This window comes from Aspergillus sydowii (assembly GCF_001890705.1).
Source record: "Aspergillus sydowii CBS 593.65 unplaced genomic scaffold ASPSYscaffold_3, whole genome shotgun sequence".
Lineage (NCBI taxonomy): Eukaryota > Fungi > Ascomycota > Eurotiomycetes > Eurotiales > Aspergillaceae > Aspergillus > Aspergillus sydowii.
In genome coordinates this window covers 1,835,618-1,862,038 of record NW_024467861.1, presented here as the reverse complement: position 1 = coordinate 1,862,038, position 26,421 = coordinate 1,835,618, and the positions used below count along the sequence as shown (strand labels likewise).

Here is a 26,421-nt window from a genome sequence, read left to right as displayed (position 1 = left end):
CACGTGCCACACACACGATTCTGCTCTTCCTCCGGGAGCTTCACCTCATATTCTGTTGCCTTTCCCCAGACATCAACCTCGTAGCCGGTCATTCTTTAGGCCTTGTACGTACACAGCTCCAAAGCGCTTTCGACCGGCCATGATGCCTCGCCTACCACCGGAGCTGTTGACGCACATCGCCTTGTACCTAGAAGCGGACATCTCAACCTTTATCGTCTGTGCCCGTGTCTGTCGCCAATGGCAGTCCGTTTTTGAGAATCTGATTTATCGCAATATGAAAGTAGAGAGTGACGACCTCAAGCTGCGGAGGGGGGTTATATCACTCCTTCAGTTCCGAAATCTTGTTTCAGGCCACAATGAATATCGGCGGTCCTTCATCCAGCGCCTGGAATATACAGTTATTATCCCTCATAAGCTTTTAGACTACCGAGCAGTAAAGCTTGAGGGGTATCATGATCAGAACCCAGTTAGGGAAGCAAATGACCGGGCCTTTTGGACGGGCCTGAAATCACTATTCGAATTCCTAAGAACCTGGGACAAAAGCCCCAAGTTTACGTTGGCCCTGGCCGTGCAGGGACGAGATGAAGGGCTGGAACCCGATACAGAAATAAGAGAAGACGCATATGCCTGGCAAGTTGAGCTAGACGGAGACCAAGTTGTTGGTCAGTACCGCGCTCGTTTTCCAGACGCTTCAATGTTGCCACTGGTTACCTGCTTTGACGGGCTATCATTCGAATGGACGCATGGTTTGATATGGGCGGGCACTGCGATGCAAATTGCAGAGAGCTGTCTGACTTTGCAACAATTACACTTGGACATGCGGGATTTATCACGACCCGACCATTTATGGTATATGCGAGATCGCAGACAAGGTACGTTCAGTGGGAGCTCATTCCATCAGTAACCCCCTATTTGGATGCAGGTTGGAACTTGAAACAATCTAATAATCTACAGCGGTGGCATCCAGACTTGCATGTCTTCCGTCGACCCTGCGGGTTCTTGAATTTGTGGGTGGTCTCGAACAGCCATGGTCAAATACACTGCCTGCCCTAGATCTCCGGCCTGTTAATAGCAACATCGATGAGTTCTCCGCAAGTGTCCGCCTTTGCTCGTCTAATTTACGAGAGCTTATCCTGTCGAGCATGTCAATGAATACGGATTTCCTCTGTCCATTAGACGACAGCGGCAGCCCTATTTCTGAAATATCCTCCCTCCACTGGCCTTATCTAGAGTCAATAGTCTTGGAATCGGTGCCGGGACACCTTCCATCTGGTAGGGGCCCTGTTACTGCATTTTAGTGTTTTGGTTCTGTACATGCATCTAACACGCGTTGTTCATAGGCGAGTGGCTTTTTGATTACGAACTCGACACCGGAGACGAGGATGAGTTCCTCGATCCTGCAACGGGAGACGACATATTTGAGAGCCCTTGGCTGAACGGAGCCTACCAGCTCTACCGCGATGTAATGCACACTGAGTATTTCCACCGTCTGTTCATATCGCTTGGGTACGCCGCGCAGCGAATGCCCCTTTTAAAAACAATAAGTTTCAACCTCTGTCTTCCCCCGGTCACTGAATTCAAATTCAGCAGTGGCTCTACCGGAGCTGGGACTAAGCCGTCTTTAAAATTCAAGTCTGAGTCTGGGTATACGCCGGACCGACGGGTTGCGGTTGCCTGGGGGTTTTCCCTGGATCAATTGGTTGTTGAGACTCCCTGGCTGAAAAGAGATCCTGGCTTTACGCAGTGCTCTGTGATATTAGATAATAAGTTATCTTGTAATGAATAGAATACCTAATCTACTTAGCTACTTAACTCTAGTCCCTAGGCCTTTACTAACCCTATATATGGTCTAATTCTCTTATCCCTAATTAGTCTATATAGGCTTCGTCAAAACCTAATATAACCCGGACCCAACCCAACTCAACCCAAACTGGATTTTAGGTTATAGTTAACTGATTATGCAAGACTTTTATATACTCGATCCAATATATAGTATCCTCTGCAGTATCGCGGTGGTCATATGCACTAAGATTCCAAAAGCATATATATATTCTATAGCATATATAAACCTGCTGCGGGTTAATTGCGCGGCTTTTGTTCCGTATAATACTAACTAATGACGCTAATTTATTTCCAATAATGACCTCGACTATGCCGCTGGTGCACCAAGAGCTTGGTTGTCCGAGGAGACGCGGCCTTTACCGCCGGATTTTGAGGAGTGGTCTGACGAAGTACTTCGTACTCCGTAGGGTTGAAGGATATGGGAACCTAGGGTCCACTTATTTAGGTAGATATTCAAGATTTGTTGTCTCTAATTATAATACCGATAGCTTAGTTACCGTTGGGTAAGTTACTTAGAAGCCCTGTCCTCCACGATATATAGTTATCCACACTCCTAAATATATATTTGGAACACCCAATTACTACGCCAGTAGTATTAATAAAACTCCTTAATATAGTTAGTAAATAACCCAATCAGTTTTCAGAATTACTATGTTGCCTAAATCAAGCTCCGACCACCACCTCTCGAACCAAGGAACCTCGACAGTCGACAGGAACGTCGCCAACTCCATGAACAGGGGTAGCCTAGCGTATCCGCTGAGGAGATCCAGATTCCAGGGTAAGACATCCATTAAAGACAGGGAGTAAGTTAAAGACTTAAAGTCAGGAGGAGCGGGTCCCGGTCAAGACTAGACGTTGAAACGGTGGTCAGATAGTTTAATTAAACTGTCCAGCTGCTGCCTACTCCAGAGTCCAGAGTCCATACTTAGCAGTTTCGACTCCGCAACTACGTAATGCGCCGTGCCGTGGCTGAGGTGAGATGTTCAAGTTCAATCAGCTTGATACGAGTACGACCACGACCACGCGGTCGACTTTCAGCGCGCCAAATATCTACCGTTTGGGAAAGATATCCGTCCGGGCCGGGTAAGGGTAAACTATCTTGACTTTCGTAGTTTCGTTCAGAGGTTCAACGGTCGGAATCTTAGATGGTCGACTGACCACTCATAGTCGTCAGTGGCTACTGGCTGGCTCTGGGGTTCGCTGGACGCAAGGGACCTGTGTGGAATGCGGGCAGGCATCCATGGATGGTATGGAATACGGAGTATAGTGAGAATTGCCTACCCTGCCGTGCACTGCCACGGGCCCGGGCCACAGCCACGGGTTGACAGCGCAGCAGCGCCTCGTTTACTACGTAGCCCTATCTGACGTACTCTGTACGGAGTACAGCAGAGTCTACTCTGTTGATAAGCAAGCGGACCCGGACCTTTTTTTTTATTCGGGCACCAGCATTGATATTTCGGTTCGGCTAGGGGTTCTGCTACTTTAAGACTACTACTCTACTCCGAGTAAGCTAAGTTCTTGCTACTCCGTCCGTGCATACCTTGCTGGTGCGCTCGTTTCAAGGGCGAGGACGGGGCGCCGAAAAGGCTGAGACACATTCATAATGTGGGGAGGGAGGGGATGGAGGGGTGTGGCGTGCAGGTGTCAGGCTTGGATTGGGTTTGCTGAGGAATGTTGATAATCTCACCAGGAATGTGGATGCTGATGGCATCATGGGCGAGGCTGGGGCGGAGTACGAAGTCTGGAGTATGCATGGAGGCTGTTAGGGAGTTTTTGGGGCTCTGGGTGGATGGAAGAATGTATGTGAGCGAAATACACCGGACACCGTCCAACGTCGAAGGATGGATTGCGATCTGGACGTTGTCTTGTTTGTCCCGGTCTGGAATCACAATCAGTAGACACTGGCCAGCACTGGTAATTCCACTACTCTGGAACGCCACTGCTGCTCTCTGGACGTCTTGACCGAGTTATCGCCGGTCGGGTATCGTTTCCACCTTCACCAGGTATGAACCATCGATCGGAACGTCCTACTCTCCTGGTGTTGGGACTTGGAGGTCAGTTGTTTGAGGAACATTCCTTAGAAATAGGTGGAGACCCTCAACCGACAATGCCGGCGATATGTGAGATGATCTCATTGTTCATATTCTGGCCCCTCAGCGCCCTGCTATTTGAGGATCGCACGGAAGATCGCAGAGAGGATTCGAGTCGCGGCGAATTGTATGCAGTCATCTCTTTCGAGGCGAAAGCAGCGCATCACTCGATCGTTGGACACGGCCTACCGGCGTGGATCATGATGCTGGCGAGTTTGCGACCAAGAGATGCCGACACGGAACAGGGCTGAGCTCCACACTGAATCGTGATGTCGTTTGTCCGTTCTGAACTTATGATGTATGGGATGAAATCACTTCCGTCTGGCATGTAGCATGTAACAATTGCGCCATTTAGAGCACTGGTCTTGTTTGCTCGATGGACGGTGCCCACCTGGCGTTGAATGTCAATTGAAGAGTGCAGTGAAGGTGATGGCTTGGTCTGCCCAAGCCTCACAGATCACCGCTGAGCCCTTGGCGGGGCTGTGCATCTTGAAATACGCTGGCGCTCTGAAAGAACAGAGAAGCCTAAATGCTTGGAGACCGCTTTGTCCTCATTTGGTGACACCAATCGGTGATTTGATGATTTCATGCCCGATCTCACTGCATCGCCCCCGGGCCAACGATGTTCGGAGATGCAGCTGAACGAATACGACAGCCGTGAATGGCTTATGGGCGGTACTATTACGGGTCCTCTTTACGGCGTAAAGAAAAATAAAAAGTACAGTAAGCGAGGCGATAATTTCGGATGCGAGGAGCTGCGAGGCGAAGCTGGCAAGCTCTTTGGTCTTTGATCCTGGATTCTTCCTTAATCAATCCTGAAACGGCCGTAAATTGGGCTGTCAAAGGCAGCAACTGACACGAACACGAGAGTTCTCCCTCGCGTGCAAGGTCAGCTGCTCAGCTTATGCAAAACCCAGATTGCCAGAGCATCCAGTCAATGCCGGCCGTAGGCGAATGAGGTGGCGTGCAAAATGCATTAAACTGCTCGGATGCATGAATGATCAACTTGGTCCACGGTCCGAGAGACCTTGCCGGGGCCGTGATCTCTGCGTATCGTACCGTAACTCTGACCGTATCGTACCGCGTATTGCAGCCACAACTTCCTCTTTTGGGTGCAGGCTCGTGTGCCCAATCCATGACTGCAGCCGCCAGCGGAGATTCGGCACTGCAACTAGTGACTGGGCTATCCATGTGAATTTTGATGTTGACAGGCAAGGGCAGTAAAATCCAGGCGCTCGGAGCTTTTCACCTGCCCGAGCTCGGATCCTCGTTGAGCACTTGAGCACTTGAGCTGCGAGCATGGGATGGTGTTGATGTCAGACCATTCTTATCAACGGCGCTTCCGTGGGTTCCAGTAAGATTAGTAGATTACTGATACACGACCTGTCCATATGTCCAACAGCCAACAACCCCTGAACAAAGTGCAGGTCAATAATGAGAAAAAGATGGCTGGGCAGGGAGCTCTCAAGTCTCTCTCTCGAGGTCAACAGAAGTGACAGGCGACAGCTGCAGCGAGTCGCGACCTGGACTCCTGTTGAGCTGCCATGGGAAATGAGGAGAGTCTTCAGGGACCACTCTGCTTGGCGCGATGGGGTATTATTATTGGCTGCATACTGGGCCAGGGTGGGCTTAGCGAAATTGGTTCTGGAGATCCGTAGCTTCCAGTTGGCTACCAATGCATATGAGTCTCCTTTTTGATTTGACTCCCTCTGCATTGTCATCACATCCGGGAGTTCCGGTCCATCAGAGCGCTTCCTGCAACATGAGCACGAGTCAGGACAACACTTCATCGCCGGAGATAACAATGAGAGATACAAGTTAAAAACCAGATACAAGTGAAAACTAGGAGCACGACGCCGGAGGTTAGCATCAAAGGGCGAAGTTAATGCGATCGATAGTTTGGTTGATGAAGATTTTACTTCCTCCACAGCTGTTCCACTCGGCCTTTCAGGCACCGGAACGTCGGAAGCTCCAAGCGCCGAGGCCTGCTTGCTAAGGACGCTAGGCCCGTTGCGGGCTAGCCCTGACTCTTTGATTACCTCACGAGGCATAGCGGCTGTGCGATCCGTACGAAACAGCTGCGGTAAATACCAGTACCGAAAGTTTGGCCCCGTCGCAGGCCGGTGGACTGAGAGTTTCTCTTGCCTGGCGCTTGTGCTCTTCCAACCAAAATCCTAATCCTCATCTAAAGACTCTTCTTCTCGCTGTCCTTTTCTTTCTCTCCCTCATCGGTGCTTCTCTTCTTCCTCATCTCCCGGTCTCTTCCTCTACGCCTTTTCCTCCGGCTCCGTGGCCAGCTGCGCCCTTCGCGACCTCCGCGTCCCAGGTTTCTCTTTCGACTGCTCGCCCTTGCTCTCCGCCTTGCGTCAGTGAAACCTCCTGCAACGTGACGGCTCAAAAGACATCCTCGTTTGGCCGCTGGAGACCGGAGCTTGCGCTTCGCTTTGTCCGTTTGGATCCGATTTTAATTTCTCCGCCCGGTGAGGTGCCAGGGCCGACTTGTTGCCTTGCCGCATCGTTAAATTCGAGACCCCTTTTCTACCGCCGCTGCCTCCGACTTATTGCTCGTCTTCCCCCTCGACTTTCGGGACAAGAAAGGACGCCCGGAATACCACGCTTGGAGGAAATAATCGAGTCTCACCTGTAGAGGCTCGCCGCAAAGATGAATCCCGCCCTTCCCACGTGGAAGGACCGTACGCAAAACCAGTTTGGAAAGCTTCAGATCCAGGTCCCATGGCGGTCCATTCAGCTCCTCGTTCCGCATCGTATGCGGCGGAAGCTGAGGTCCAAGTTGCGCAGTAGAGTGTCTCCGACCTCGTCAATAGCCTCATTACAAACGTCATTGTCGCCTGGGGATACATTACGATCGCTGCAAAGCCATCGATGGACTGTCTACGATTTCCAATATCTGCTGCTCTTGATCGTTGGCATCTTTTCTTTGACCGTCATCGAATCACCTGGACCATTGGGCAAGACGGGGATCTTTACTATGCTCCTGGTTTCTCTTCTTCTCCCTATGACCCGCCAGTTCTTCCTCCCCTTTCTGCCGATTGCCGGATGGCTTCTATTCTTCTACGCCTGCCAGTAAGTCATTTCCCCTGGATTTCCATTTTTTTTTTTTTTTTTTTTCGATCCGTTGCTCATGCGATACTATATAGGTTCATTCCAAGCGACTGGCGTCCTGCGATTTGGGTCCGTGTTTTGCCCGCTCTGGAGAATATCCTTTATGGCGCCAACATCAGTAACATTCTATCCGCGCACCAAAGCGTTGTGCTCGATGTGTTGGCATGGCTGCCATACGGTATCTGCCACTACGGTGCTCCGTTCGTCTGTTCATTGATCATGTTCATCTTCGGACCCCCCGGCACTGTTCCCCTATTCGCACGCACTTTTGGCTATATCAGCATGGCCGCGGTTACCATTCAACTGTTCTTCCCGTGCTCCCCGCCGTGGTACGAGAACCGATACGGCCTAGCCCCAGCAGATTACTCGATTCGGGGTGACCCTGCTGGTCTTGCCCGCATTGACAAGTTGTTCGGGATTGACCTGTATACCTCCGGCTTCCACCAGTCTCCGGTCGTCTTCGGCGCGTTCCCATCGTTGCATGCTGCTGACTCGACTCTGGCCGCGCTGTTCATGAGCCATGTTTTCCCCCGCATGAAGCCTGTTTTCGTAACCTACACCCTGTGGATGTGGTGGGCAACCATGTACCTCTCCCACCACTATGCGGTCGATCTGGTTGCGGGTGGTCTGCTAGCTGCCATCTCGTTCTACTTTGCCAAGACTCGATTCCTTCCTCGTGTTCAGCTTGACAAGACGTTCCGTTGGGATTACGATTATGTGGAATTCGGCGAGTCCGCTGTAGAATATGGCTATGGCTTGGCTGGCTACGATGGAGAGTTCAACCTTGACAGCGATGAATGGACCGTTGGTTCTTCGTCCTCCATCTCTTCAGGCTCTCTAAGCCCTGTTGACGACCACTACTCATGGGAGACTGAAGCATTGACTTCTCCTCATACCGACATCGAGTCGGGCAGACATGCCTTCAGCCCCTGAGGATCCCGCGAATTAACCTCGATCTGCATATAGCGACCCCACATTCCTCTTCACTGCATCTATTTACGATACGGCGTTAGAATATTTGACGACATTCTAGCTTTTTTTTTGCATCGAGCAGATTTCGACACTAGCATTTTTAATACCTTTTTTTCCCTTCGGCACCCGGCTTTCAGCGATTCAAACCTTAATGTCCTCGGTTTGGACTTGCCCGGGATACCGATTCTCTCTTCGCCGCACTTGCTACTGTACATGAATTGACACTGCGAATCCGTTTGGGCACGAACGTGGCATGAATTATCGCTCATCGCCAACCTCGATTGCTCGGTCATAATACTAATGGACCTAATGGGACTAGACATTGTTTTTTGTGTTTAAATGCCCTTTCAAAGACATTCCGATGCCCCCGTTGGAAACATTCGCTTGTCAGCCGTCCACCACCTACTTTGGACACACTTCTTCGATTCTCACTTCTGTCGTTCGCTATTACCTTTGACCTAGTCGAACCCATCTTTTTTCTTCAATTCGACTATTATATATACTTTATTTTTTACCATTCGGGTCGATCGCTCGCACCATCTTGGCGCATGGGACTGGAAGCATTTTGTATGGGAAAAGAAAATCATGGAATGGGGCGCCTTTTTTTTTTTCTTCTTGCACTTCACTCGCTGTGCATGGATGGTTATTATTATCTTGTTTTACAGTGCATCACGAACTTTGCATTGGCATATAGAAAGAGGGGAAGGATGGACTTTCTTCTTGCTCGCATGGTTTATCCAATCGCTCATCGTGGACTCATCCACGGAATACCCGGGGGCTATACATATGGCTTTGGCTTTACTGCTTTGTTTTCTGGCATTTACCGGACAGGGTGCGAAGTTGAGAGGAGAAACGCCGGTATATTGCTCGGTTTCCCATCAGACGCGCTCCAGATTCACTGAAGGATGTCTACTACTGTAACATCTGGACTGGATTGGCTATGCGTTGTCTCCCGAAGCCGTTTGGACGGTGACTTGGCTTGCTTGCTATGGGTTGACACCTGACGCTCTCACATTCCTACTCACGTCTCATCTCTCACCCCACCTAATTCTCAACTCTTGGGATCTTGACGCACTCTTCTCGGTGCTGTTAATCTCGACGCCAATTCTCCTCCCTTGGTTAGTGAGATGCGAGAGTTTTCATCCATGGCAGCAGTATTATTAGTTATAATCCGGTAGTGTTATGATTTATGAAGGCAACTTGTATACTATTATCAACTTTGTTTATATTTTATTTCTTCTAATAGAAGATTTCTCTAACATATCGGTGACCTTGACCAACTCGTACTATATTTCTTTCTACCTTCACGGCAGGTCTTTTTAGTCAATTATAATATGACTTCATTAATCGACTGATTGATTGATTGACTGATCTATACTGATAACATCGTCATCACGTAATAACTCATCAGTTTCCAAAAATTGCCGTGCATACATAAGCTATATAATTATACTAAATCTCATTTTTCATTTTCTGTCCTACTTACTCTTCATAAATCTTAACCCGCTCCGCATACTCCTTAATATTCGACACGAAATTATCCTCGATTTCGTCGCCGTGCCCACCCGCAACACGCAGGATGAGGTCATTTAGCGATGCGCGGCCGAGGATGTCGACGTGGTCGCCTATTCATAGTTCATTAGCTTTATTGCGGTTCTTTTCTTTTTTTTTTTTTTTTCTGACGGGGGAAGAACTCCAAGTAGTACCTGTATTCGGGCCGCCACGAGGCGAAAACCGGTCCGGCTCGTGGGGCATCTCGTAGACCTTGATGGGGATTCCAGATGGGTTATACCGCTTGATATGCCAGCCCTTGGCGCACATGTAGCCCGTGCTAAGGAGGTTGACTGTGCCGTCTCCCTCGCCGAGGACGACGCCGTGGTCTGTGCCGTCCGTTGTTGTGACGGTTGTGTCGATGGATACATTCAGGTTGACGAGTGGGTCACGTTCCTCCTGGTAGAAGTAGGAGCGCTCGGTGGGTTTGCCGATGCCGTAGAAGCAGTAGAGTTTCATGTCTGGTGCGCGCGGGAGTCGGGCCTCGAGCGGGTTGAGCCAGGTGCGTGGATCGTTCTCGTTGGCCTCGACTTCGGCGGTTGTGTGGGCGACGCCATGCGAGTAGCTGCCGAGGACTTGGTCGCGGTACCAGCTCTCGCTTTGGTCGAAGAGGTAGTCGAGACTTTCTGGCACGGTGAGGTTCTTCTGCGTTAGGCTGGAGTTGCTTTCGCGGAAGTTGAGGAGGTTGCCGTAGGTCATTTGTTGGCCTGGTTGGTCGTCGGGTGCCCAGGTGGAATTACCCCAGACTGCTTCGCCGCCTTTGGGGAGCATGCTGGAGATGCCGGGCATTGCTTTGAAGATTTCGGCGCGTTCCTCGCGAGAGAGGAACTTTTCGAGTCCGTAGACTGCGAATGCATTGAGAAGTGCCGTATCTCGTGTTTCGCCGGATAGGACGGCTGTGAGGCCTTTGGCGGCGCCGAGCATGCAGCCGCTGATGTTGATCCAGTTGGCGACATGGCGATTGACCCAGTCTGAACCACCGTTCCCATGCTTCGGGCTCTCAACCCATTTAAAGAAGAAGAGAGTTACCTGTGAGCCCATACTATGCGAAGTCAACGTTACCTTCTCCCCACGCACTTGGACAGCCGTCTCGATATATGACTTCAACCGGCTAAAGTATTGGTCTCGAGTTTCCAGGTTCAAGTAGGATAGCCGCCAGTCGTAAGCTGCTGTAAACGCATTCGTCGGGTCATATCCGATGCTTGCAAGATTTTCCAAAATCTTGTTCCAAATCCAATACCCCGTGATGAAGAAATCCGTAGCATCGAACCCTTGCGCCGCGCGCAGTTTAATCCCGGGCGGATCAAGCCCAGTCTCCTTATCCAGCATGATATGATTCTTCCACTCTGTCTTGTCCATCACCAACGCTCGCATCATACTCCAACTGCCCCAGAGTCTCCGACGGAAGTACATTAGTGATGTAGGGCTAGTACCCCAGCTTTCCAGCCCAGTCGAGATCACCCCCGGGATCATAATTATGGGGTGTTTCGCTTCTACTCCCTGCGATCGAAGATTTAAGCCGACGGAGAATGCATCGTAGCTGACTGTTTCGCGCTCATGTTGCTGCAGTCAAACCAGCATCAGTACCACTCCGCCAACAGTTATTCCCTATACCAATTACATACCGAGAACTCCCGCGCATCCCGCATTATACTCTGCGGAATAACATCCATCAACGAGTCTATATTCAAATCCATCAGGGAATCTAAACTGATGACGTCCTGCTGCTGGGCGAAGAACACCGCGCACAAGATCCCGAAGACTCCTCCGAGCATGAAGATGAGGCCATTGCGTCGCTTGCTTTTGGGTTTCGTGATGAACGACTCTTTCCTCTCATTCTTCGGCTTTATCGGTTTCGGTTGCGGAGTCGTTTCAGGGGACGAGTCCACGCGAGTTGTGTTTTGGACATCGTCGTTGTGGTCGCTCTTAACGTGACGACGGCGTTGCATAGGGAGCGAGACGTGCAGCGATCGCCAACGGATCGGCTGTGCTTATGGGAGAGGGAGGTAGGGCGAGGTGGAAAGCAACCGTACACAGCAGGAAAGATGCAATTGAAAGTATAGACAAATAGAGACGATGAGAGAAAGAGAGGAGGAAAGTCGTGTGAGGGCCAGGATCGTCGAGTCCCTCCGATAAGCTCAGAATCACATGCGCGCTCTTTTTTTAACCCTCGACCATCTCCGCACCAATAACGGCACCAACACCAACACCAGCTCCAGTCCCTTCCTGTCCCTGTCGTCTCCCTCCAACCCCTCATTCTCCTCCGTTCCTCTTGACTCGCCCACAATGGCCTCCTCAAATGCCCCTAATCCCCCCGCAAACTCGCCCTCCGCGCTCCACTACATCCGCTACAACCCCACCCACGAAGACACCTACGTCGCCGCCATGCGCCAGCTTATCTCCAAGGACCTCTCCGAACCATACAGCATCTATGTCTATCGTTACTTCCTCTACCAATGGGGCGACCTCTGCTTCCTCGCAATGGACACCGACGCTGCCGGCAATGAACGAATGGTCGGTGTTGTCGTTTCAAAGCTCGAGCCGCACAGACACGGGCCCCTGCGCGGATACATTGCTATGCTAGCCGTGAGCGAGGAGTATCGCGGGCAAGGGATTGCGACAAAACTCGTTCGAATGGCAATTGACGCCATGGAGAAGGGGGGTGCGGACGAGGTGCGTTACCTTGAAATAATCCTTGGATGAACGAACGCTAACGATGCAAACTTGTCCCTGATAGATTGCCCTCGAAACCGAAATCACAAATACCGCGGCGATAAAACTATACGAGCGACTCGGGTTCCTGCGGAGTAAGCGGTTGCATCGGTACTACCTAAACGGGAATTCGGCGTACCGGCTGGTGCTGTATCTGAAGGCGGGTGTTGGGTCGATGAGAACGTCGTTTGACCCGTACGCGCCTCCGCCAGACAATGCTCATGCCCATGCTCATCTTCCTGTTCCCCCTGTGCCGCCGGCGGCGCCGTTGCTGAACGAGAACGGGAGGTGATGACACGTACTGAGACGCCACTTTTATGTTTATGATAATGACTGCATAGTTCGGGATAGAAGGGTGAATTTCATGTCTCATGGTTCTATTTGTTTAGATTCTATGTCTATTTAGTATATAAGTACAGTGGCTGTGGCCGTGGTATAAGAGGGGCTTGGTGTATTATACGATGAGAATGTGGCGCCACAGGAGTGTTTGATTATACATGTCGAGATTCAGAAAGCCGAGCCTGCTCGGTGAAGTAGACACAAGAACTAGTCCTTGAGATTATGCCCAACAAACTCCACTGGAACTTGGATGGCATTCTGCATGAGCCATTTCGCAGGACGCGGAACACCAACCCATTGCTTGTCCAGCTCAGCAGCGACCTCCAGCATATGCGCCAGGGAGTACGTCGGACGGTACCAAGGGCCGATCTCGACGTCATGCTTGACAATTGCTTTAGCTGTAAGGCGCTGCTTGCTGCGTTCCTCTCCCTCCAGTCTGAGCGGAGTTAGGAAAGACGCGACAGGATTATCGTGGAATTCCGGGGGAATGGTTCGGAGGAGATCATTTCTGAATGGGAAGTCGGGGAGATGTAGATCGACCCCAACAATGACTTTTCCCGCGCATGTCCACCAGAGCTTATCTTGTTCAGCGAGGCCTTCACGCGCAACGTTGTGGAATAGAAGGAAGGTCACGTCATCCCTCATAGTACGCGATACCGCCTCGTTCATGCACGCGTACCTCCAAAGGACGCGGCAGATGTTGTAGTGCTTGTTTCGGCGGGCGTTGACGAAAAGCCGTGCGTATGCCTCTTGATTGAGCTCAGCGGTTGGACCCTGGAGGCACATGATGATATAATGCAGCGCGGTGAAAGTGTCGTTGGGGAAAAACCGTATAACGTCGTTTATTATCTCGCTTGACAGGGGTAGACTGTTTTCTTTGCAGATATCTAGTATCCGCGTCATGGCAGATGCATCCCCTAGTTGGGCAGTGACAACGACCATCTTCCTAATGAGAGATGCTGGAAACCAGTTCAACCCAGCGGTCTCCACAATCTTGTTGAAAAATTCGTCCACGCTCCCGCCGTCTTTGAAATGCTTGATGAGCAGTTCGCCAATCATCAGCCGCAGCACGCTCCTCAGGGCATCTGGATCCTTAAGATAGCCCTTCTTCTCCATAACTTTGACAACGTCAGTTTTCGCCGCCGGGGAAATCAAGCACTCAAGGTATGCGAGCCAAGTATGGACATCAGGTCGAACGCGCAAGCGACCCATAACCCGCAGCACGAGGTTAAAGAAACCAAGGTTCTGTCTCTTTGCCGCGGACCTCAAAAGTATGTTGAAGGTCTCGATGGTTGCGACGTGGCCACCGCGGTCGATCAATTTCTGGACGTCGTTCATGAAACCATGCTGGAGCAGAAACGAGATCGCCGTGTTCAGCGCCGTCGTGGATATCAGCTGCTGTCGGCTTTCGTTGCAAAACAACTCTCGCAAGGCTGTAGCTACTCGTCGCGGATGAGGCGATTCATGGCTCCGAGTTGACGGTAGAGATGTTACGAGCCCCTCAACTTGTTCCACGAATCCTTTGATGGTAGATATGTTTTCCGATTTAGCGCTAAGCAGGTCAAAAATCACCCGTGGCCGCGGATTGGTCTTGTAGCTCCAAACGGTCCGGATTAACGGCGCAAGGGTACCACTTCTCTCAAAGGCCAGACGGGAAGGAAAAGCAGGAACCGGAGGTTTCTTAATATCGATCAAGGGGTCTCCGTGCTCCTGCAATTCCCGCGTTTTTAAAAGGCGGTCCGCAACCAGCTCCGTGGCTCGAGCTGAACCCGAGAGAATAACCTTTCGATTGTGACCTTCACTCTCGTCAGAAGGCAAAACATGCACCCTACAACCATGTCGTAGCGGTTCAAACCAAATATTCTCTGATTGCGAAAATTTTTCTGACACGCCAGTAAAGACAGCAATGGTTTCATCAGGAACGAGAACCTCCCTCCTATGCAAGTCCTGTTGTGTGAAGAATCTCGGCTTGAGAAACTCTGCCTTTTCGGCCTGTTCCTCTGCGCTTTCAAGGAAACGCCTTATCTGCTTGTATATTGCGATTCGCTCCTTGGATGACACTTCACCGAGGTAGAACTGCCGACGCAGTATTTTGCGGCTTTGCGGGGGTGGTAAATGTCGAAGAAGATCTCGCTTTTTTCGCACCGCCTGTCGAGACCGACGATCTGAAGATGCTGGAGGCCACCGAGGCGCCCCAGACTTCGAAAGTATATCAAAATTGTGCTCAAGAAACGCCGAATCAATACCCGGGTGTCCCTCGTTTTCCATGTTTGCAATTGCATCGAATATCCCATATTTCCCAACGCCGCCCTTCTTCGCCGTTTTGGTTCGCGTCACCGGTACAGGTGTTTCCCCTTCTTGGGAACCTTCAACCGCCTCATCTAGATCGGATTTTGTAGACTTGGCCTTAGAGCCGCGCGATAACCATCTTTTCCTCGTAGAGGCGCCGACGAGAGATTGTTTCCGAGTCGGCGAGCGGTGTGCGGGTGAACGGGAAAGGAGAACCCCATTGTTACCATGCGAGATATACCTGCGATTAGAAGTCGAGTTTATTGATCTCCGCTGCTGTCGGACCGACGTCGTGAACCAGCGAGGGTAGAGGAAGAGAAGGGCTTCGTCGGGATGAGGTCCGGCGCTCGCAGCATGGTCCGCGAGAATTGTCAAGAGACCGCATCTTTTCAGACACGAGCGGCCGCGCGCAAACATATGGTGGACCGGCAAATGGATATTTACAGCATATAGAGAAAGCCAGGGGGGGGTATTGGACGTGGCAGGACAGACGCAACTTTTCTTGTCGGGTGACGGATGAAGCTTTTCGGGGAGCTCAATCTGCCGGGGCGGTGAGACCCTTGGCCGATGACAAAAGAGGAAGGGTGTCACTAGCACTCACTACCCAGCGATAAAATGTACCAACCATGGAATTTGGGGAATTTGTAGGGATAACCAGTGTATAAATGCTGTAACCTTATATTTTGCCGGCTATAATATGCAATATCTAAAATTTGGCCCAATAGAGACCGAACTAGAACTCAATAGGAGCTCTCAAGCTCTCAACTTCTCGACGTATATACAAAGAGAAAAGGGTATTAATGACAATGACAAATAAGAAATCTTAAAAGAACGTTGCAGTGTAGCAAATCCGACCCATACCAAAATATACTCAATCGTAACTCAATAAATATGGAAATCATGTCCAATCTCCGCCTTTGCTGGGATGCCCCTTATCTCGCCTCCATTATCCATCGGCTGGAACGAAGACCTGCCCGAGACTCGAGACAAGAGACTATCCCTTCTATTCCGCGGCGTAAGATTGAACAGTTCTGTTGTTGTCGGGGCCTGCTGTGCACCCTCGTCCACGTTGGGTTCGTGGAATACTTCGGGGCCGGCGAGATGTCGCTCTGCTGTGTCCGCAGCACGAGAGAGATATTCATGTTTGCGACGGTGGCTTTCAGCCTCGGACATGGTTTGCTCATTAGGCTCTTGGTCCTGTTGCTGTTGTGATATGTTTTGGATGATGTCGTTCAAATATGCGAGGAGCTGCCATCGGGAAGTCTGATAGACGAGTCGGCTCATGATTTCGGGGATCTAATACAACGTTAGCATCATCCATGGTGGTAAGACGTATGTGGAAGGGTGTATGCTTACCTTTCCTTCCAAGTAGTATAATTCCTCTCCTCCTCCATCGATGAATTTCCTCACAGCGTCAAACTTCTCCCGATCCACGATCGCAGCCTTGATCGCATGCATCAAAGCGGGGATATTCCTAATCTCATCCACACCTTCATCTGCTTCTTTATCCGTAGCAGACCTCCCTAAATCCACCGACATTGTCCGAGAGGCCCTCTCCGAGCTAGAAGCCCGTTTCTTTCTCACTCCTGTATGTATCGTAAAGTAATCTTCATTAAGTGTATGGCCCATCTCCAGGCCCGTCCGGCTTCGTCTTGGCCGCTCAGTAGGAGCAACCTTTTTAACTCGCAACCGCACCCATCGTCTCCGTCGCACAAACGAGTTCCAGAATGGATGCGTTCCATGCCATGATGATGACAGCGAGAACGAGAATGCATACCGCCACCCTTGTTCGTCAACGTCGCCTGACATATCCACGTACCAGTTTTTCCATGCCCATTCCCAGCTCGGATCGGGGACCTGTGCGTTTGTGATATTGACGAAACTACGTTTGCCGCTCGCGTTCACCCAAGACGGAGGGTCGATATTAAGGAGGGACTGGTTCGAGTAAAGCGGGATGCCGAGGAAGAACCAGCCACGTTGGTTTTCGTACAGGATATCCAACTCACTTCCTGGTTTCAAGCCACAGACATCGGGGTGGTTCTTTGATTGATGTGTGGTTCCGTTTCCACTTTCACTTCCGCTCGTATTGCCAGCGCCAGCGCCGAAATCCTGCTGCTGGATTTGCTCCGTGTTATTCTGCTCAAAAAGCGCCTGCGAATCGGACTGGTAACCGTTCGTATGGTCACTACTGACACCCTCCTGGATCGTACTCGTGTTGGTGAGAGTGTTTGTCATTGTACCTGCCCGCAACAAGCCCCCTTCGTCGGACGACGACGGTTGATCAGCCTCGACCCCATTCGAAGGAGCAACGCCTAAACGATCAGGTTGCCATTTGGCATATTTCCGTTTTGCACGCTCCGCGCGGATCGACGGTCGATTCCTCAGTCGAGACCCGGTGCTGGTGCTGGTGGTTGTCCTGGAAAAGCCTCTGGCTAGATCGTCTGTAGCGCGCTCGGCGGGAGCCGTATTGTCGATGAGCTGGATGTTGGTGGTATCCATTGCTCCGCGCTCACAGCCCCGACTCGTTCGCTCCAATTAGACAAAAGTTGATACCATAGTTCGTCGTTCGCAGTATCAAAATCACCCCGCAAATCTCAATGGGAAAGGGGCAGGTGGTGTAGTTTCAGGGAAACGCAAACGAAAATCCTCCCCTAAAACTAAGAAGAATCCGATCAAGCTGGAGATCGAGAATGACGTCGTTGTGGGGCGGATCTGCGGTTGGTTTGTTGCCTGAGGAGCCAAAGTTCCCCTTTTCGGGCCTTGCTCAAAAGTCCGGCCTCAGGTATAATATCAGGCACTCAGGCTGCAAAACCGTTGAGGCACCAAGGCAAACACTCCCCTCCGTCCCGACGCGTCCCCAATCAGGGAACTTAGGTAAATTGCCGGACACTCTAAACTCTTATCCAAAGCAGCCTATCAATCCCGCCAAATTACACCCTCACATCTTCATTGTGTCCATAACAACAATTGGAGAAACGATGGACTCCTCACACTACCGCAAAATCGAGCTCCAATCCGCCGCAGACTTCACCTACCTCCACGGCAACACCGTCGCCCTCTCCCGCCAAAAACTCGACCTGCACCTGCCCCCCTCCGCGGCCCCAAACAATGGGCCGGATCCCATGCGCGAGCGCGTGCGCGAGCTTGTTGATGATGTATATACACCCACCCCCCTCCTCCCCCTTATCTCATGACACCCAACTTGTTTGTTTATTATGAACGGAACCCGTGTGCTAACAAGTAAATGTCATGTAATGCAGTTCATAACCCGCACCTTCACAAGCGCATCCTCCAGTGTAGCAATCAATGGGCTCGACTCGTCGTCGCCCGAGTTCCCCTTCCCGGCTGCGTTTACGGCGCCTGCTGAGACGGTCGAGTATGAGCCGTTTGACGGCAAGTTAGCGGCGCGGGTGTCGTCGCTGTATGCGCAGTTGGAATCGTTGACGACGACGGTGGCGCAGTTGAGAAGGGATGCGCCGGGGAAGGCGGCGAGGGAGTATGCTGAGGAATTAGGGAGGGTTATTGAGGAGGAGGATAAGGAGGTAGATGGTGATGGGGAGGAAGAGGAGGGGGAGGATCAGGATGTTGGGATGGGTGATGCAGATGCCGACGCGAATGCGAATCAAGCAGAATCACAGTCCGAAGACGCAGCAGCAAAGACGAAAGAGAACAGACAGCGGCGGAAGCAGCCGAAGAAAGAATCAGAGCTGTGGAATCTGGACATTCCACTCGGAACAGAGAAGGAGGCAGAGCGGTGGCGGAATGGGGAGATTGCACAGGTCTACGAGGATGCTTTGCGGAGCCTGCTTCGGCTTCAGGGTGAGGCTGTACCGGGCGACGACGAGGGGTCTGACCCCGATTGGATGGACGGCAGTGCGTTGGCGTCTACAGTCGGCAAAGCCGAGCGAGCTGGTCGGGCGGTTGATTTTGTAGAGAAGATCTGATTTTGAGCGCCCTTGGTATATCATGCCCTCCTTTTCGTTTTCCCCCCTTTTTTTGAGTCGTCTTTGGTCAGGTATTCTCGCGTTTGGGTTATGGAACGGCGTTTTATTCTAGGGTGATACCACTTTAATGATGAACAGTTTCTTGTCTGCGGAAACCGCAGGTTTCCGTTTCATTCCTATGAACCGCTTAGATTTATGAACAGACTACGATAGTAAACAAGTTGATTTTCAACTATTTAAAAATCAATTCAGTTCAACAACCCCTCAACACCTTCAGCTCCAATCTATAAGTCTCACACCGCTAGTCACCACATTCGATATCTATTTTAAAGTAAACAACTGAAACGAACGGAAGAAGAAAAAACAATTCAACGTAGGTCAGTGAACGACAATGTCAGAAGAGTAATTGTGCGCAGGACTCAGATACATATATGCGGACTGAGTTACAGCTATGGTATGTAGTAGTATGGCAGGGAAGGTGCAGTCTGTTGAAGGCAGTCCTGTAAATCTATATCAATAGAAAAGGTAGAGGAGATGGGAGGGAAATCAAGAGGAAAGAGTCTGAGCTTTTACCATATTGATCCAAGATACCAGGGAAGAAAACAGTAAAAGAAATAGATAGTAGGAGGGAGGAAAGAGCAGGAAACATAAATGAGTCAACGTTCTTGTTCTTTTGAACTCTATGCAGTAGGTTGGGGAGCCGCCTCTGGCACTTCGGCCTTCTTTTCGACACCAGTGTCCTCCTGGGTTTTGGGAAGGGCCCACTTGGGCTCCTTGGCCCATTCTGGCTCCCTCCATGGGCCCATGTCGCTGTTCTCGCATCCTCCCTCGCACTCACAGGTACCACCATATTGCTTGGGGAGGCTCTCCTTGGGAACCTGCTTCAACAACTCGGATTGGTAACCGGAGCCGAGAACATGGATCTTCTCAACGGTAACAGGGTCGAGGAAGCCCTTGACGACGCTGAACACAGTGCTGAAACCCCACGGAGCATTGATCAGGTACAACTTCCCCAGTCGCTCGGGGTAGTAGTTCTGAGAGATACCAGATGCGCGGCTGAGATAGTTGTACACAGATGGGGCGGTCATGAGACTAGCACCCTTCAAATCCATGATACTGCAGCATGTTTCCAGCAGTTTTCCGGCCTTTCGCGAGCAAGCGGGCAACCGAGGGTCCGCAAGTTTCTCATACTCAGTCACGAGGTTTTGCAGCATGCGCTCGTCGGTGGTAACCTTCTGTAAAGCGTTGAGATCAATACCGCCGAGTTTCTCGATATAGACAGGTCGTCCATCCTAATAATACATACAATTAGCTAAGTCCATTTCCCACGTCTGGGACAGCACAAGACAATTGCAAAGATACCTTGTCTGTCTTGTGGTAGAACTGCACATAGTGCTTGGAGACCTCTGGCTTTTCAGTGTACTCAAAGGTGCGAGGGAGATCGTCTGTTCCGAAATCCTTCCTCCACTTCTCTGCTGCAACGAACCTACAGCACAGAAAAAATAAGAAACATTAGTCGGAAAATCCGGGGGGCGAATCCATACACCCGGGGGCGGTGGGAACGTACATGGCCTTGGACGCGGCGACATCGAACTTCCGAGCCCGCAAGAAGCGCAGCAGGGTCAAGGTATCCAGCCTTTCCGTGTAGCCCTCCTTCTCGAGTTCGCTGCGGAGCTGCTCTACCTTGGCATCCTGCTCCGGCGTGGTATGGCCAGGGTGGCCAGGCTTTGCCTCGGGGGCAGTGGTGGGGAAGTCATAGTCGTCGTACTTGGACGCAGGGACCGGCTTTTGGTCGGCGGTGGCTGCCATCGTGATAGCTAACGGTGGTGGTTGTTGAGGAGTGAAGGATAACGGAGTTTGCGAGCCGATAGTATTCCCCGTGGTCGGAAGGTTGATTGGGATAGTGGAGAAGGACAATTAAAATGGAGGAGACTTTTCAACGGTCGAAGTGTAGAACAGTAGACACAGGAGGATGCCCGGGTACTTGGACACTCAAAAAATTGGGTCAGAAAGTTAAGAGAAGCGCTGGGAGGGCAGGGCAGAGGGAAAACGAGAACGAAGAGGGAGAAGAACAACGGTCAGGACCAGACGGGGACGGAAACAGCAGAACAGTCGGACTAGTCAACTTCAGGAGGGGTTCCAAGGCGGTCAACCACTACATTAAGCGTCCACGCGGTCACTGGAGACAATAATATCCCCTAACGTTTCCACTTTTGCAGGTAATTTGAATATAATTTGCGAAAGCACGCAGCGTCAAATCTGTCTTGAAAAGGAAAACGACGTCGCCGCGCCTCACGTCATCCTCAACCACCGCTCCTCAGCCACGGTGACGTCGACGCTCCGAAACTGCCATTCGCTATTTGGCTTACGGGAAAGAACTCCAGTCCATAATCATATCGCCGATGTTCATCTATAGTTAATGGGTATAACACTGCCGATGAAGCGGGCCGCCACTAACTAGTACCCTCCTCATTATAGCCAACTTGGCAGCAAAGACGCTAAGTCCAATACATATAAATACATATAAACCAGCTGGACAGAAATCCGACAATACAAATGAAATAACCAGGGAGTAAGAGGAGATGGGGACAAACATAGAGAGCGCACACAGTCATCAGGTAGTAGAAACGCATGCAATATCGTCGAACGGGGTATAACGGATTCAAAACATCAGTGAGAATGGAGTAGCAACAGTCTGCTGAGCGTGAAGCTGCTCTTTCCCGACCAGCGAGAACAGAAACCCTCTCACGATAAAAAGTAATTAGTTGTTGCGTCGACAGAATTGCCTCCGTCGAAATAAAAACGTCAAAGGGTCAATGAAAAATAAATAAATCATAGAATGCTCCCAGGGTATATAATTGATCCACTCGCGTAAGGTTGCTTCGCGGAGATGGGACCGTATGTACTAAACTGGCTCAAAATAACCAGAAGGTGAGTCAAGAGGTAGCGCCGTCAGATTAGACCTGGCGTTCCCCGGCATTTCTTGGAGGGCCGTGGCTGAGCAGCCTGCCAAGTTCACACCCAGCCATCGGAAATGCTATGTGTCGCAGGTGGGTTTACCTGCGAGGGTGATTGGGCTGGGAGGACACTTTACCAGCCCTTTTTACGCGAAAAGCGTTTGTTCAGGAGCGTAAGCACCTTGGAGACATTGAACTGAACATATTCCAGGTCAAGATCTTCCAAGCTGTCCTTCTGCATCTCGAGCAAATCGTCGAGTTTGAGATCCAACTCCAGCAGCCCACGGGCACGACCTATAAGAAGTTAGATTATATGTCAAAATAAACGAGCCTGATAGGACAACTGTTCCTACCTTTGTAATGCAGGCTGATAACGAAAGTCCCAGGCAACGGACTCTTGAACATGAAATAGATATTTGCCCGTCTATTTTCAGGCACATTGCTCTTGCGGATCACGCCTTCCTTCTCGAGTTGCTGGTGGGTGAACTTGTAGGGACCGAGCTCTTGGTGTTTTTGCTGTTTCCTTGACTTTCCTTCGGATTGGCTGCGGACATTTTGGAGATAGGACTTGTATGTTTCTAGCTGACCAACAAGATACGCGTTGTGGTCGCGGATGGTCGAATAGACCGACTCCAATTGCTTAGTCTCTTCCATGACCTTCTCCTTCAAAGAGCCCAAATGGACGAGTTCCTGCTCAACTTCATCCCGAAGGAGACTAAATTCGTCGGAACGATCAATGACGCCCATCTCCTGCAACTGACTCAGAAGCTCCATGGTGCGAATACCCTTGCGGACCATGACAGCGTCATTCTTTAAAGTCGCTGCAGCTTCAGCGATTCGATCCAAGCGAAGAGGGCGACGTGCCACCGAAGAGTGGGGAGGTAGGGAGCGCAGAATTTGAACAAATGTTGATTTAGCTTCCATGAAGAAAACTTCTTCCTGAGTAATGTCCAGGGCCGAGGTCAAGTCATCTAGCGCGGTTTCCCATCGGCTAAACAGAGGAACCGTTATGGTTCGATTCTCTTTGCGTGGGAGCTGTGGAGGGGCAGGGCCCAATTCCTGGAGAATTTCCTGAAGGTGGGAGTGTTGATCCTGGGCCAGAGCCGCGCTATGCTTCTCCAGCAAAGTGTGGGTAGCATACACTTCGTTAAGAGTGATCTGCAATTCGAGATCTCGCTTAGACAGTGCAACATAATTGTCCATCTCTAAGCTCTCGTAAAAGTCCTGTACCTCACATAGATCAAGCATGAACTTGTTGACGCGCTCCTTGTTCTGTTGAATGAAAGGCTGCAGCTTGGCCATATACGGCTCTTTCGCATAAGACGGCTTGTTGGCCAAGTTCTGAAGCATTTTGGCAATCAACGTCAAAGTGCGTCGAGGCTTGTCGGTAGGAATAGCATCAATCAACATGTACGAGCGTGGAGTGACAATGGCCGGGTTGATGAAACGCAGGAAGAAAAAGCCTCCGATCAGGGTACAGATGGTCTGATCATGAGCGTCTGGGTATTTGCGCCGTGACAGACTTCGGATTTGTTTGCAAATCCAGCGGATACCGTAAGGCGCTTGGTTCACGGAGTTGATGATCGTGGTGAGAAAAGAGTTGGCAATATCTGTGAGCTGCTTCAGACGCGGCGCAATGATAGCCTGCACTTGGGGGTTCTCTGCAGCGGTTTCTGCTGTGACGCCGCGAGGGAGGTGGTCCGGCAGCGAACCAGTTGCTTCTTCGATTTCTTTCACCATGGTCTCATAGACCTTCAAGGGGTTAATTTCCAAGTCGACGTCACGTAACTCGATCAATCCATTGATCTGCTCCGCCAACACCTGTTTCAGATAGCTCTGACCGGGCCCCCGTCGGGTATAGGTGGTCATCATACGCGAAACAGGGGTATTTTGTCGCAGGAGTGAGGAATATTCCGGGGTATTATCGAATTGGTAGGTGAGCACAGACTGAAACATGGTGAGTAGCAGGTGTTCCTCGCGACTCTCGTACTGGTTTCCATAGATAGTGAACATGACGGTTTGGAGCAAGGAATCGATTTCCGCCATCGACACAAGTCGACACAGGTGCGCAATGTGGCGGGGTTCCGTTTGGAGAAGGAAGAGAAGGTTTCCATATTTCTGTGTTTTGTCATCGTTGGGAAAGAAGCCTTCCTGGGGGTCGACAGTGTCGTCCAGGCGGTTTGCAACTTCGTTTTGCTATAAAATCCGTAAGCGACAAACACAGTCATGCGTAGAATAGTCGGGCGGACGTACCTCTTCCAAAGCCATGCGGTTCTGAATAAGCAATGCTATTCGGGAATCTAAATAACGTACATCCTTTTCTAGGACGAAGTTCTTTTTCGACTGGGAAGAGATTTTTGATTTCAGTTCTCGTAAGAATTTTTGAGCTGGTTCAATTGATTAGCATAGCTCAGCACGGTCTTGTTCCAGTAAAACCAACCTCTCGCCAGGTCGTCTGATATTTCAAGGTCTCTGTCCTTTGCGGACATAGACAGGTAGAGCGCGGTAACGGACATCCGCTTCGACTGGCGAAGCGACCGAGTATCGTGGGAAGACATTGTGTTTTGTCGTGTAACCGGCTGAAATGAAGAGGAAGAGGAAGTAGATGCTCTTGACGCGGGTTGCAACATTGTCGCAACCGACATTGTGTGGTAAGAAAGAACGGGCGCTCGATGTGTGTGTGGGAGCGGCACCCGAGAAGATGCTCAAACTCGGATATATTTCGATGCACGAGCCACCGAGAGGACTGCACAGATCAATATGCAGTGCGCACAGTCGTCAATTATTCTCCAAGGTGTGGGTTGTTGATAATTAACGGTCGGTTCATCGACAGTCCTGAATAATTTGCGCACGAGTTGAGGCGATCGGTAGGCAGATTGTACCCCCTTATCGGACGTGTCGAAGAAAAATATCGCGCACTCGGAAAAGAAGCGCTTGGATGTGTGCTGGGTGAACAAGTCAATTGCCAGGTCGCTAAAGACTGAGCTGCGAGTTTTTTGCAAGTTAGTTCCTGGACGAGGGGGACTAGAGGATAAAAAAAAAAATTGGGCGCAGGAGGTATATGGTTTGGGTATCGGGATCGGGCAGGGCACGGTAACGAGCTGAAATAAACCCGACGCCGGAGAGGAGGGAGAGAGGAGCGTACGTGTTGGACTCTGAGACCTGTGAGGAATTGGAAGAGCGCGCGAGTTTCAGAGTGAGGAGGGCCGGGATTGGAGAGATTAACGGAGGGAAGAGTCGGTCGAGTCGCAGATCAGATACTGGGGGCAGGAAGAGACAGGGGAAACAAATAGGAGACGATAAGAAGGGAGTATAGCGGGAGTATTAATGAGAGCTGAAACACAGATTTGAGTACTGAGAGGGGTAAATTCTCAGCAAGACAAGGATGGTGGTGGAAGAAGTGTATCAGTTGACAGTTCCCCAGACGCGGAATCGAGAGGGGGAGGCTGGTTTTCAGGGAAGAAAGAGGGGAGGGCGATGGATTATTATTGAATCGGCTCCTTTTGAGCGTTGACTGACTTCGCCTTACTGTGAGGGAGTGGAGCACTGGAGATGCTGGCTGTGACTTGCAGAAAAAGGAAGACTGGGAAGGATTCTTATGCTCCCGCCAGGCGACGGCTCGCTTTCTTGAGTCTTGCGATGTCAATAATTACTGTTTCGCATCGTTTCTTTCTGCTCGCAAGTTGCAACTGTCGTCCTCCGGTGTGTTTCTATTTTCTTCATTATTCCTCGATTCTCCAGTGATTCAGGAATCAGGAGTTGCCATTTCGCTCCACCTCCGCACCTCAGCACCATCCATGGGCCATCGCTGTACCTGATTTTTCGACCCATGTTTTTGCCCCCTTTGAATAATTTGGCCAGAGGTGGAGTACTCTGCATTTCTTAAAGTCTTGTCTCTGAATCTACGAGATACTGTCTCCGTACTGGACTCGCCAAACTAATCCATATTCGTTTTCTGGCGATGCAATCACTAGCACTCGGATGATCATTTCCGACCTATTTTCTCCTGCTCCAGGAGCTGCTGCAAGACGCAAGGGGAATTTCCCACATCCGCCGCAGCCATCTGCTGTCCGTCCACAAATTCGACAATATGCTCTGAACTAATTCAAGGTCCGGTGCTGCAGACATGCTGACTGTCTCCATCCACAAGCCTTTAGCGTCGTTTACCCCTGGCCCTGTGCGTGCTGCTGCGGCGGCGTTACGCGCACCTGCGGGCGTCGCCCAGGTATTTCCGCTTTCGGCCTCCTTTGCCACTTCCAACCTCCCAAGGTTGGGTCAACCGGGGCCACACTCTTCCCTTTATTTCGCGTGCTGCAGAGCGATGGAGCACCATGACTACACGGGGAACACGTCTATGTTTCTCATGGTGTGATTATTTTGTGAGCGGCTATCAAGCCAATCGCTAAGCTACCGTCCTGCAAGCTGCAACCCCTGTCAAGGAGGGCGCCTCGACCGTACGGCTCATCCGGAGAACGGATGCAGGCTTTCAAATCCCACGGACCATCTGACTCGAGCACCGTCTGTGCATTTGACTTCAGCGGTGTCGCGCGGCCTCCGGCATTTCGCTAAGCCTGCCTGCATCTATCAGTATTCAGCCTCCAT

General features: G+C 50.8%; 9 protein-coding genes across 9 annotated transcripts; 4 read left to right on the top strand and 5 right to left on the bottom strand.

Annotated features, from left to right (window-relative positions):
• Positions 1-142: 142 nt before the first annotated feature.
• Positions 143-1,786, top strand: ASPSYDRAFT_87578 (F-box protein; the record flags this gene model as incomplete). The annotated part of the gene is made up of 3 exons (XM_040851864.1): positions 143-872; positions 955-1,272; positions 1,341-1,786. The coding sequence occupies 3 exons, from the start codon at positions 143-145 to the stop codon at positions 1,784-1,786; spliced, it is 1,494 nt and encodes a 497-aa protein (XP_040704823.1).
• A 4,808-nt stretch (positions 1,787-6,594) lies between these two features.
• Positions 6,595-7,988, top strand: ASPSYDRAFT_56430 (phosphatase PAP2 family protein; the record flags this gene model as incomplete). Its single annotated transcript, XM_040849208.1, has 2 exons — positions 6,595-7,016; positions 7,091-7,988. The coding sequence occupies 2 exons, from the start codon at positions 6,595-6,597 to the stop codon at positions 7,986-7,988; spliced, it is 1,320 nt and encodes a 439-aa protein (XP_040704822.1).
• Positions 7,989-9,509: 1,521 nt separating this feature from the next.
• Positions 9,510-11,527, bottom strand: ASPSYDRAFT_147359 (phospholipid:diacylglycerol acyltransferase; the record flags this gene model as incomplete). The annotated part of the gene is made up of 3 exons (XM_040841707.1): positions 9,510-9,652; positions 9,734-11,141; positions 11,204-11,527. 3 exons carry the CDS (start codon positions 11,525-11,527, stop codon positions 9,510-9,512), a joined length of 1,875 nt encoding a protein of 624 aa, XP_040704821.1.
• A 93-nt stretch (positions 11,528-11,620) lies between these two features.
• On the top strand, positions 11,621-12,709 carry ASPSYDRAFT_783212 (peptide alpha-N-acetyltransferase MAK3). Its single transcript, XM_040850946.1, has 2 exons — positions 11,621-12,251; positions 12,316-12,709. The coding sequence occupies exons 1-2, from the start codon at positions 11,727-11,729 to the stop codon at positions 12,580-12,582; spliced, it is 792 nt and encodes a 263-aa protein (XP_040704820.1). The 5' UTR covers positions 11,621-11,726; the 3' UTR covers positions 12,583-12,709.
• A 127-nt stretch (positions 12,710-12,836) lies between these two features.
• Positions 12,837-14,897, bottom strand: ASPSYDRAFT_146334 (uncharacterized protein; the record flags this gene model as incomplete). The annotated part of the gene is made up of 1 exon (XM_040841613.1): positions 12,837-14,897. The coding sequence occupies one exon, from the start codon at positions 14,895-14,897 to the stop codon at positions 12,837-12,839; it is 2,061 nt and encodes a 686-aa protein (XP_040704819.1).
• A 903-nt stretch (positions 14,898-15,800) lies between these two features.
• Positions 15,801-17,417, bottom strand: ASPSYDRAFT_87573 (uncharacterized protein; the record flags this gene model as incomplete). Its single annotated transcript, XM_040851863.1, has 2 exons — positions 15,801-16,214; positions 16,275-17,417. 2 exons carry the CDS (start codon positions 17,415-17,417, stop codon positions 15,801-15,803), a joined length of 1,557 nt encoding a protein of 518 aa, XP_040704818.1.
• Positions 17,418-17,826: 409 nt separating this feature from the next.
• Positions 17,827-19,131, top strand: ASPSYDRAFT_42853 (uncharacterized protein). Its single transcript, XM_040846544.1, has 2 exons — positions 17,827-18,073; positions 18,179-19,131. Exons 1-2 carry the CDS (start codon positions 17,897-17,899, stop codon positions 18,860-18,862), a joined length of 861 nt encoding a protein of 286 aa, XP_040704817.1. The 5' UTR covers positions 17,827-17,896; the 3' UTR covers positions 18,863-19,131.
• An 89-nt stretch (positions 19,132-19,220) lies between these two features.
• On the bottom strand, positions 19,221-20,689 carry ASPSYDRAFT_42852 (SEC14 family lipid-binding protein). The gene is made up of 3 exons (XM_040846543.1): positions 20,430-20,689; positions 20,225-20,348; positions 19,221-20,154 (listed from the first exon to the last, which is right to left on the bottom strand). Exons 1-3 carry the CDS (start codon positions 20,669-20,671, stop codon positions 19,543-19,545), a joined length of 978 nt encoding a protein of 325 aa, XP_040704816.1. The 5' UTR covers positions 20,672-20,689; the 3' UTR covers positions 19,221-19,542.
• A 1,263-nt stretch (positions 20,690-21,952) lies between these two features.
• On the bottom strand, positions 21,953-24,377 carry ASPSYDRAFT_87570 (Ras GTPase activating protein IRA2; the record flags this gene model as incomplete). Its single annotated transcript, XM_040851862.1, has 4 exons — positions 21,953-22,113; positions 22,173-24,015; positions 24,073-24,206; positions 24,260-24,377. The coding sequence occupies 4 exons, from the start codon at positions 24,375-24,377 to the stop codon at positions 21,953-21,955; spliced, it is 2,256 nt and encodes a 751-aa protein (XP_040704815.1).
• Between the last annotated feature and the right edge of the window lie 2,044 nt (positions 24,378-26,421).

What these genes read in the sequence shown, in the direction of transcription:
- ASPSYDRAFT_42852 (XM_040846543.1), bottom strand. Translation starts at nt 20,671, where the DNA reads ATGGCAGCCACCGCCGACCAAAAGCCGGTCCCTGCGTCCAAGTACGAC. An exon ending in GTCGCCGCGTCCAAGGCCAT is followed by an intron (nt 20,349 to 20,429) that starts GTACGTTCCCAC and finishes TCTGTGCTGTAG; the next exon opens with GTTCGTTGCAGCAGAGAAGT. An exon ending in TCTACCACAAGACAGACAAG is followed by an intron (nt 20,155 to 20,224) that starts GTATCTTTGCAA and finishes ATGTATTATTAG; the next exon opens with GATGGACGACCTGTCTATAT.
- ASPSYDRAFT_42853 (XM_040846544.1), top strand. Translation starts at nt 17,897, where the DNA reads ATGGACTCCTCACACTACCGCAAAATCGAGCTCCAATCCGCCGCAGAC. An exon ending in TGCGCGAGCTTGTTGATGAT is followed by an intron (nt 18,074 to 18,178) that starts GTATATACACCC and finishes CATGTAATGCAG; the next exon opens with TTCATAACCCGCACCTTCAC.
- ASPSYDRAFT_783212 (XM_040850946.1), top strand. Translation starts at nt 11,727, where the DNA reads ATGCGCGCTCTTTTTTTAACCCTCGACCATCTCCGCACCAATAACGGC. An exon ending in AGAAGGGGGGTGCGGACGAG is followed by an intron (nt 12,252 to 12,315) that starts GTGCGTTACCTT and finishes TGTCCCTGATAG; the next exon opens with ATTGCCCTCGAAACCGAAAT.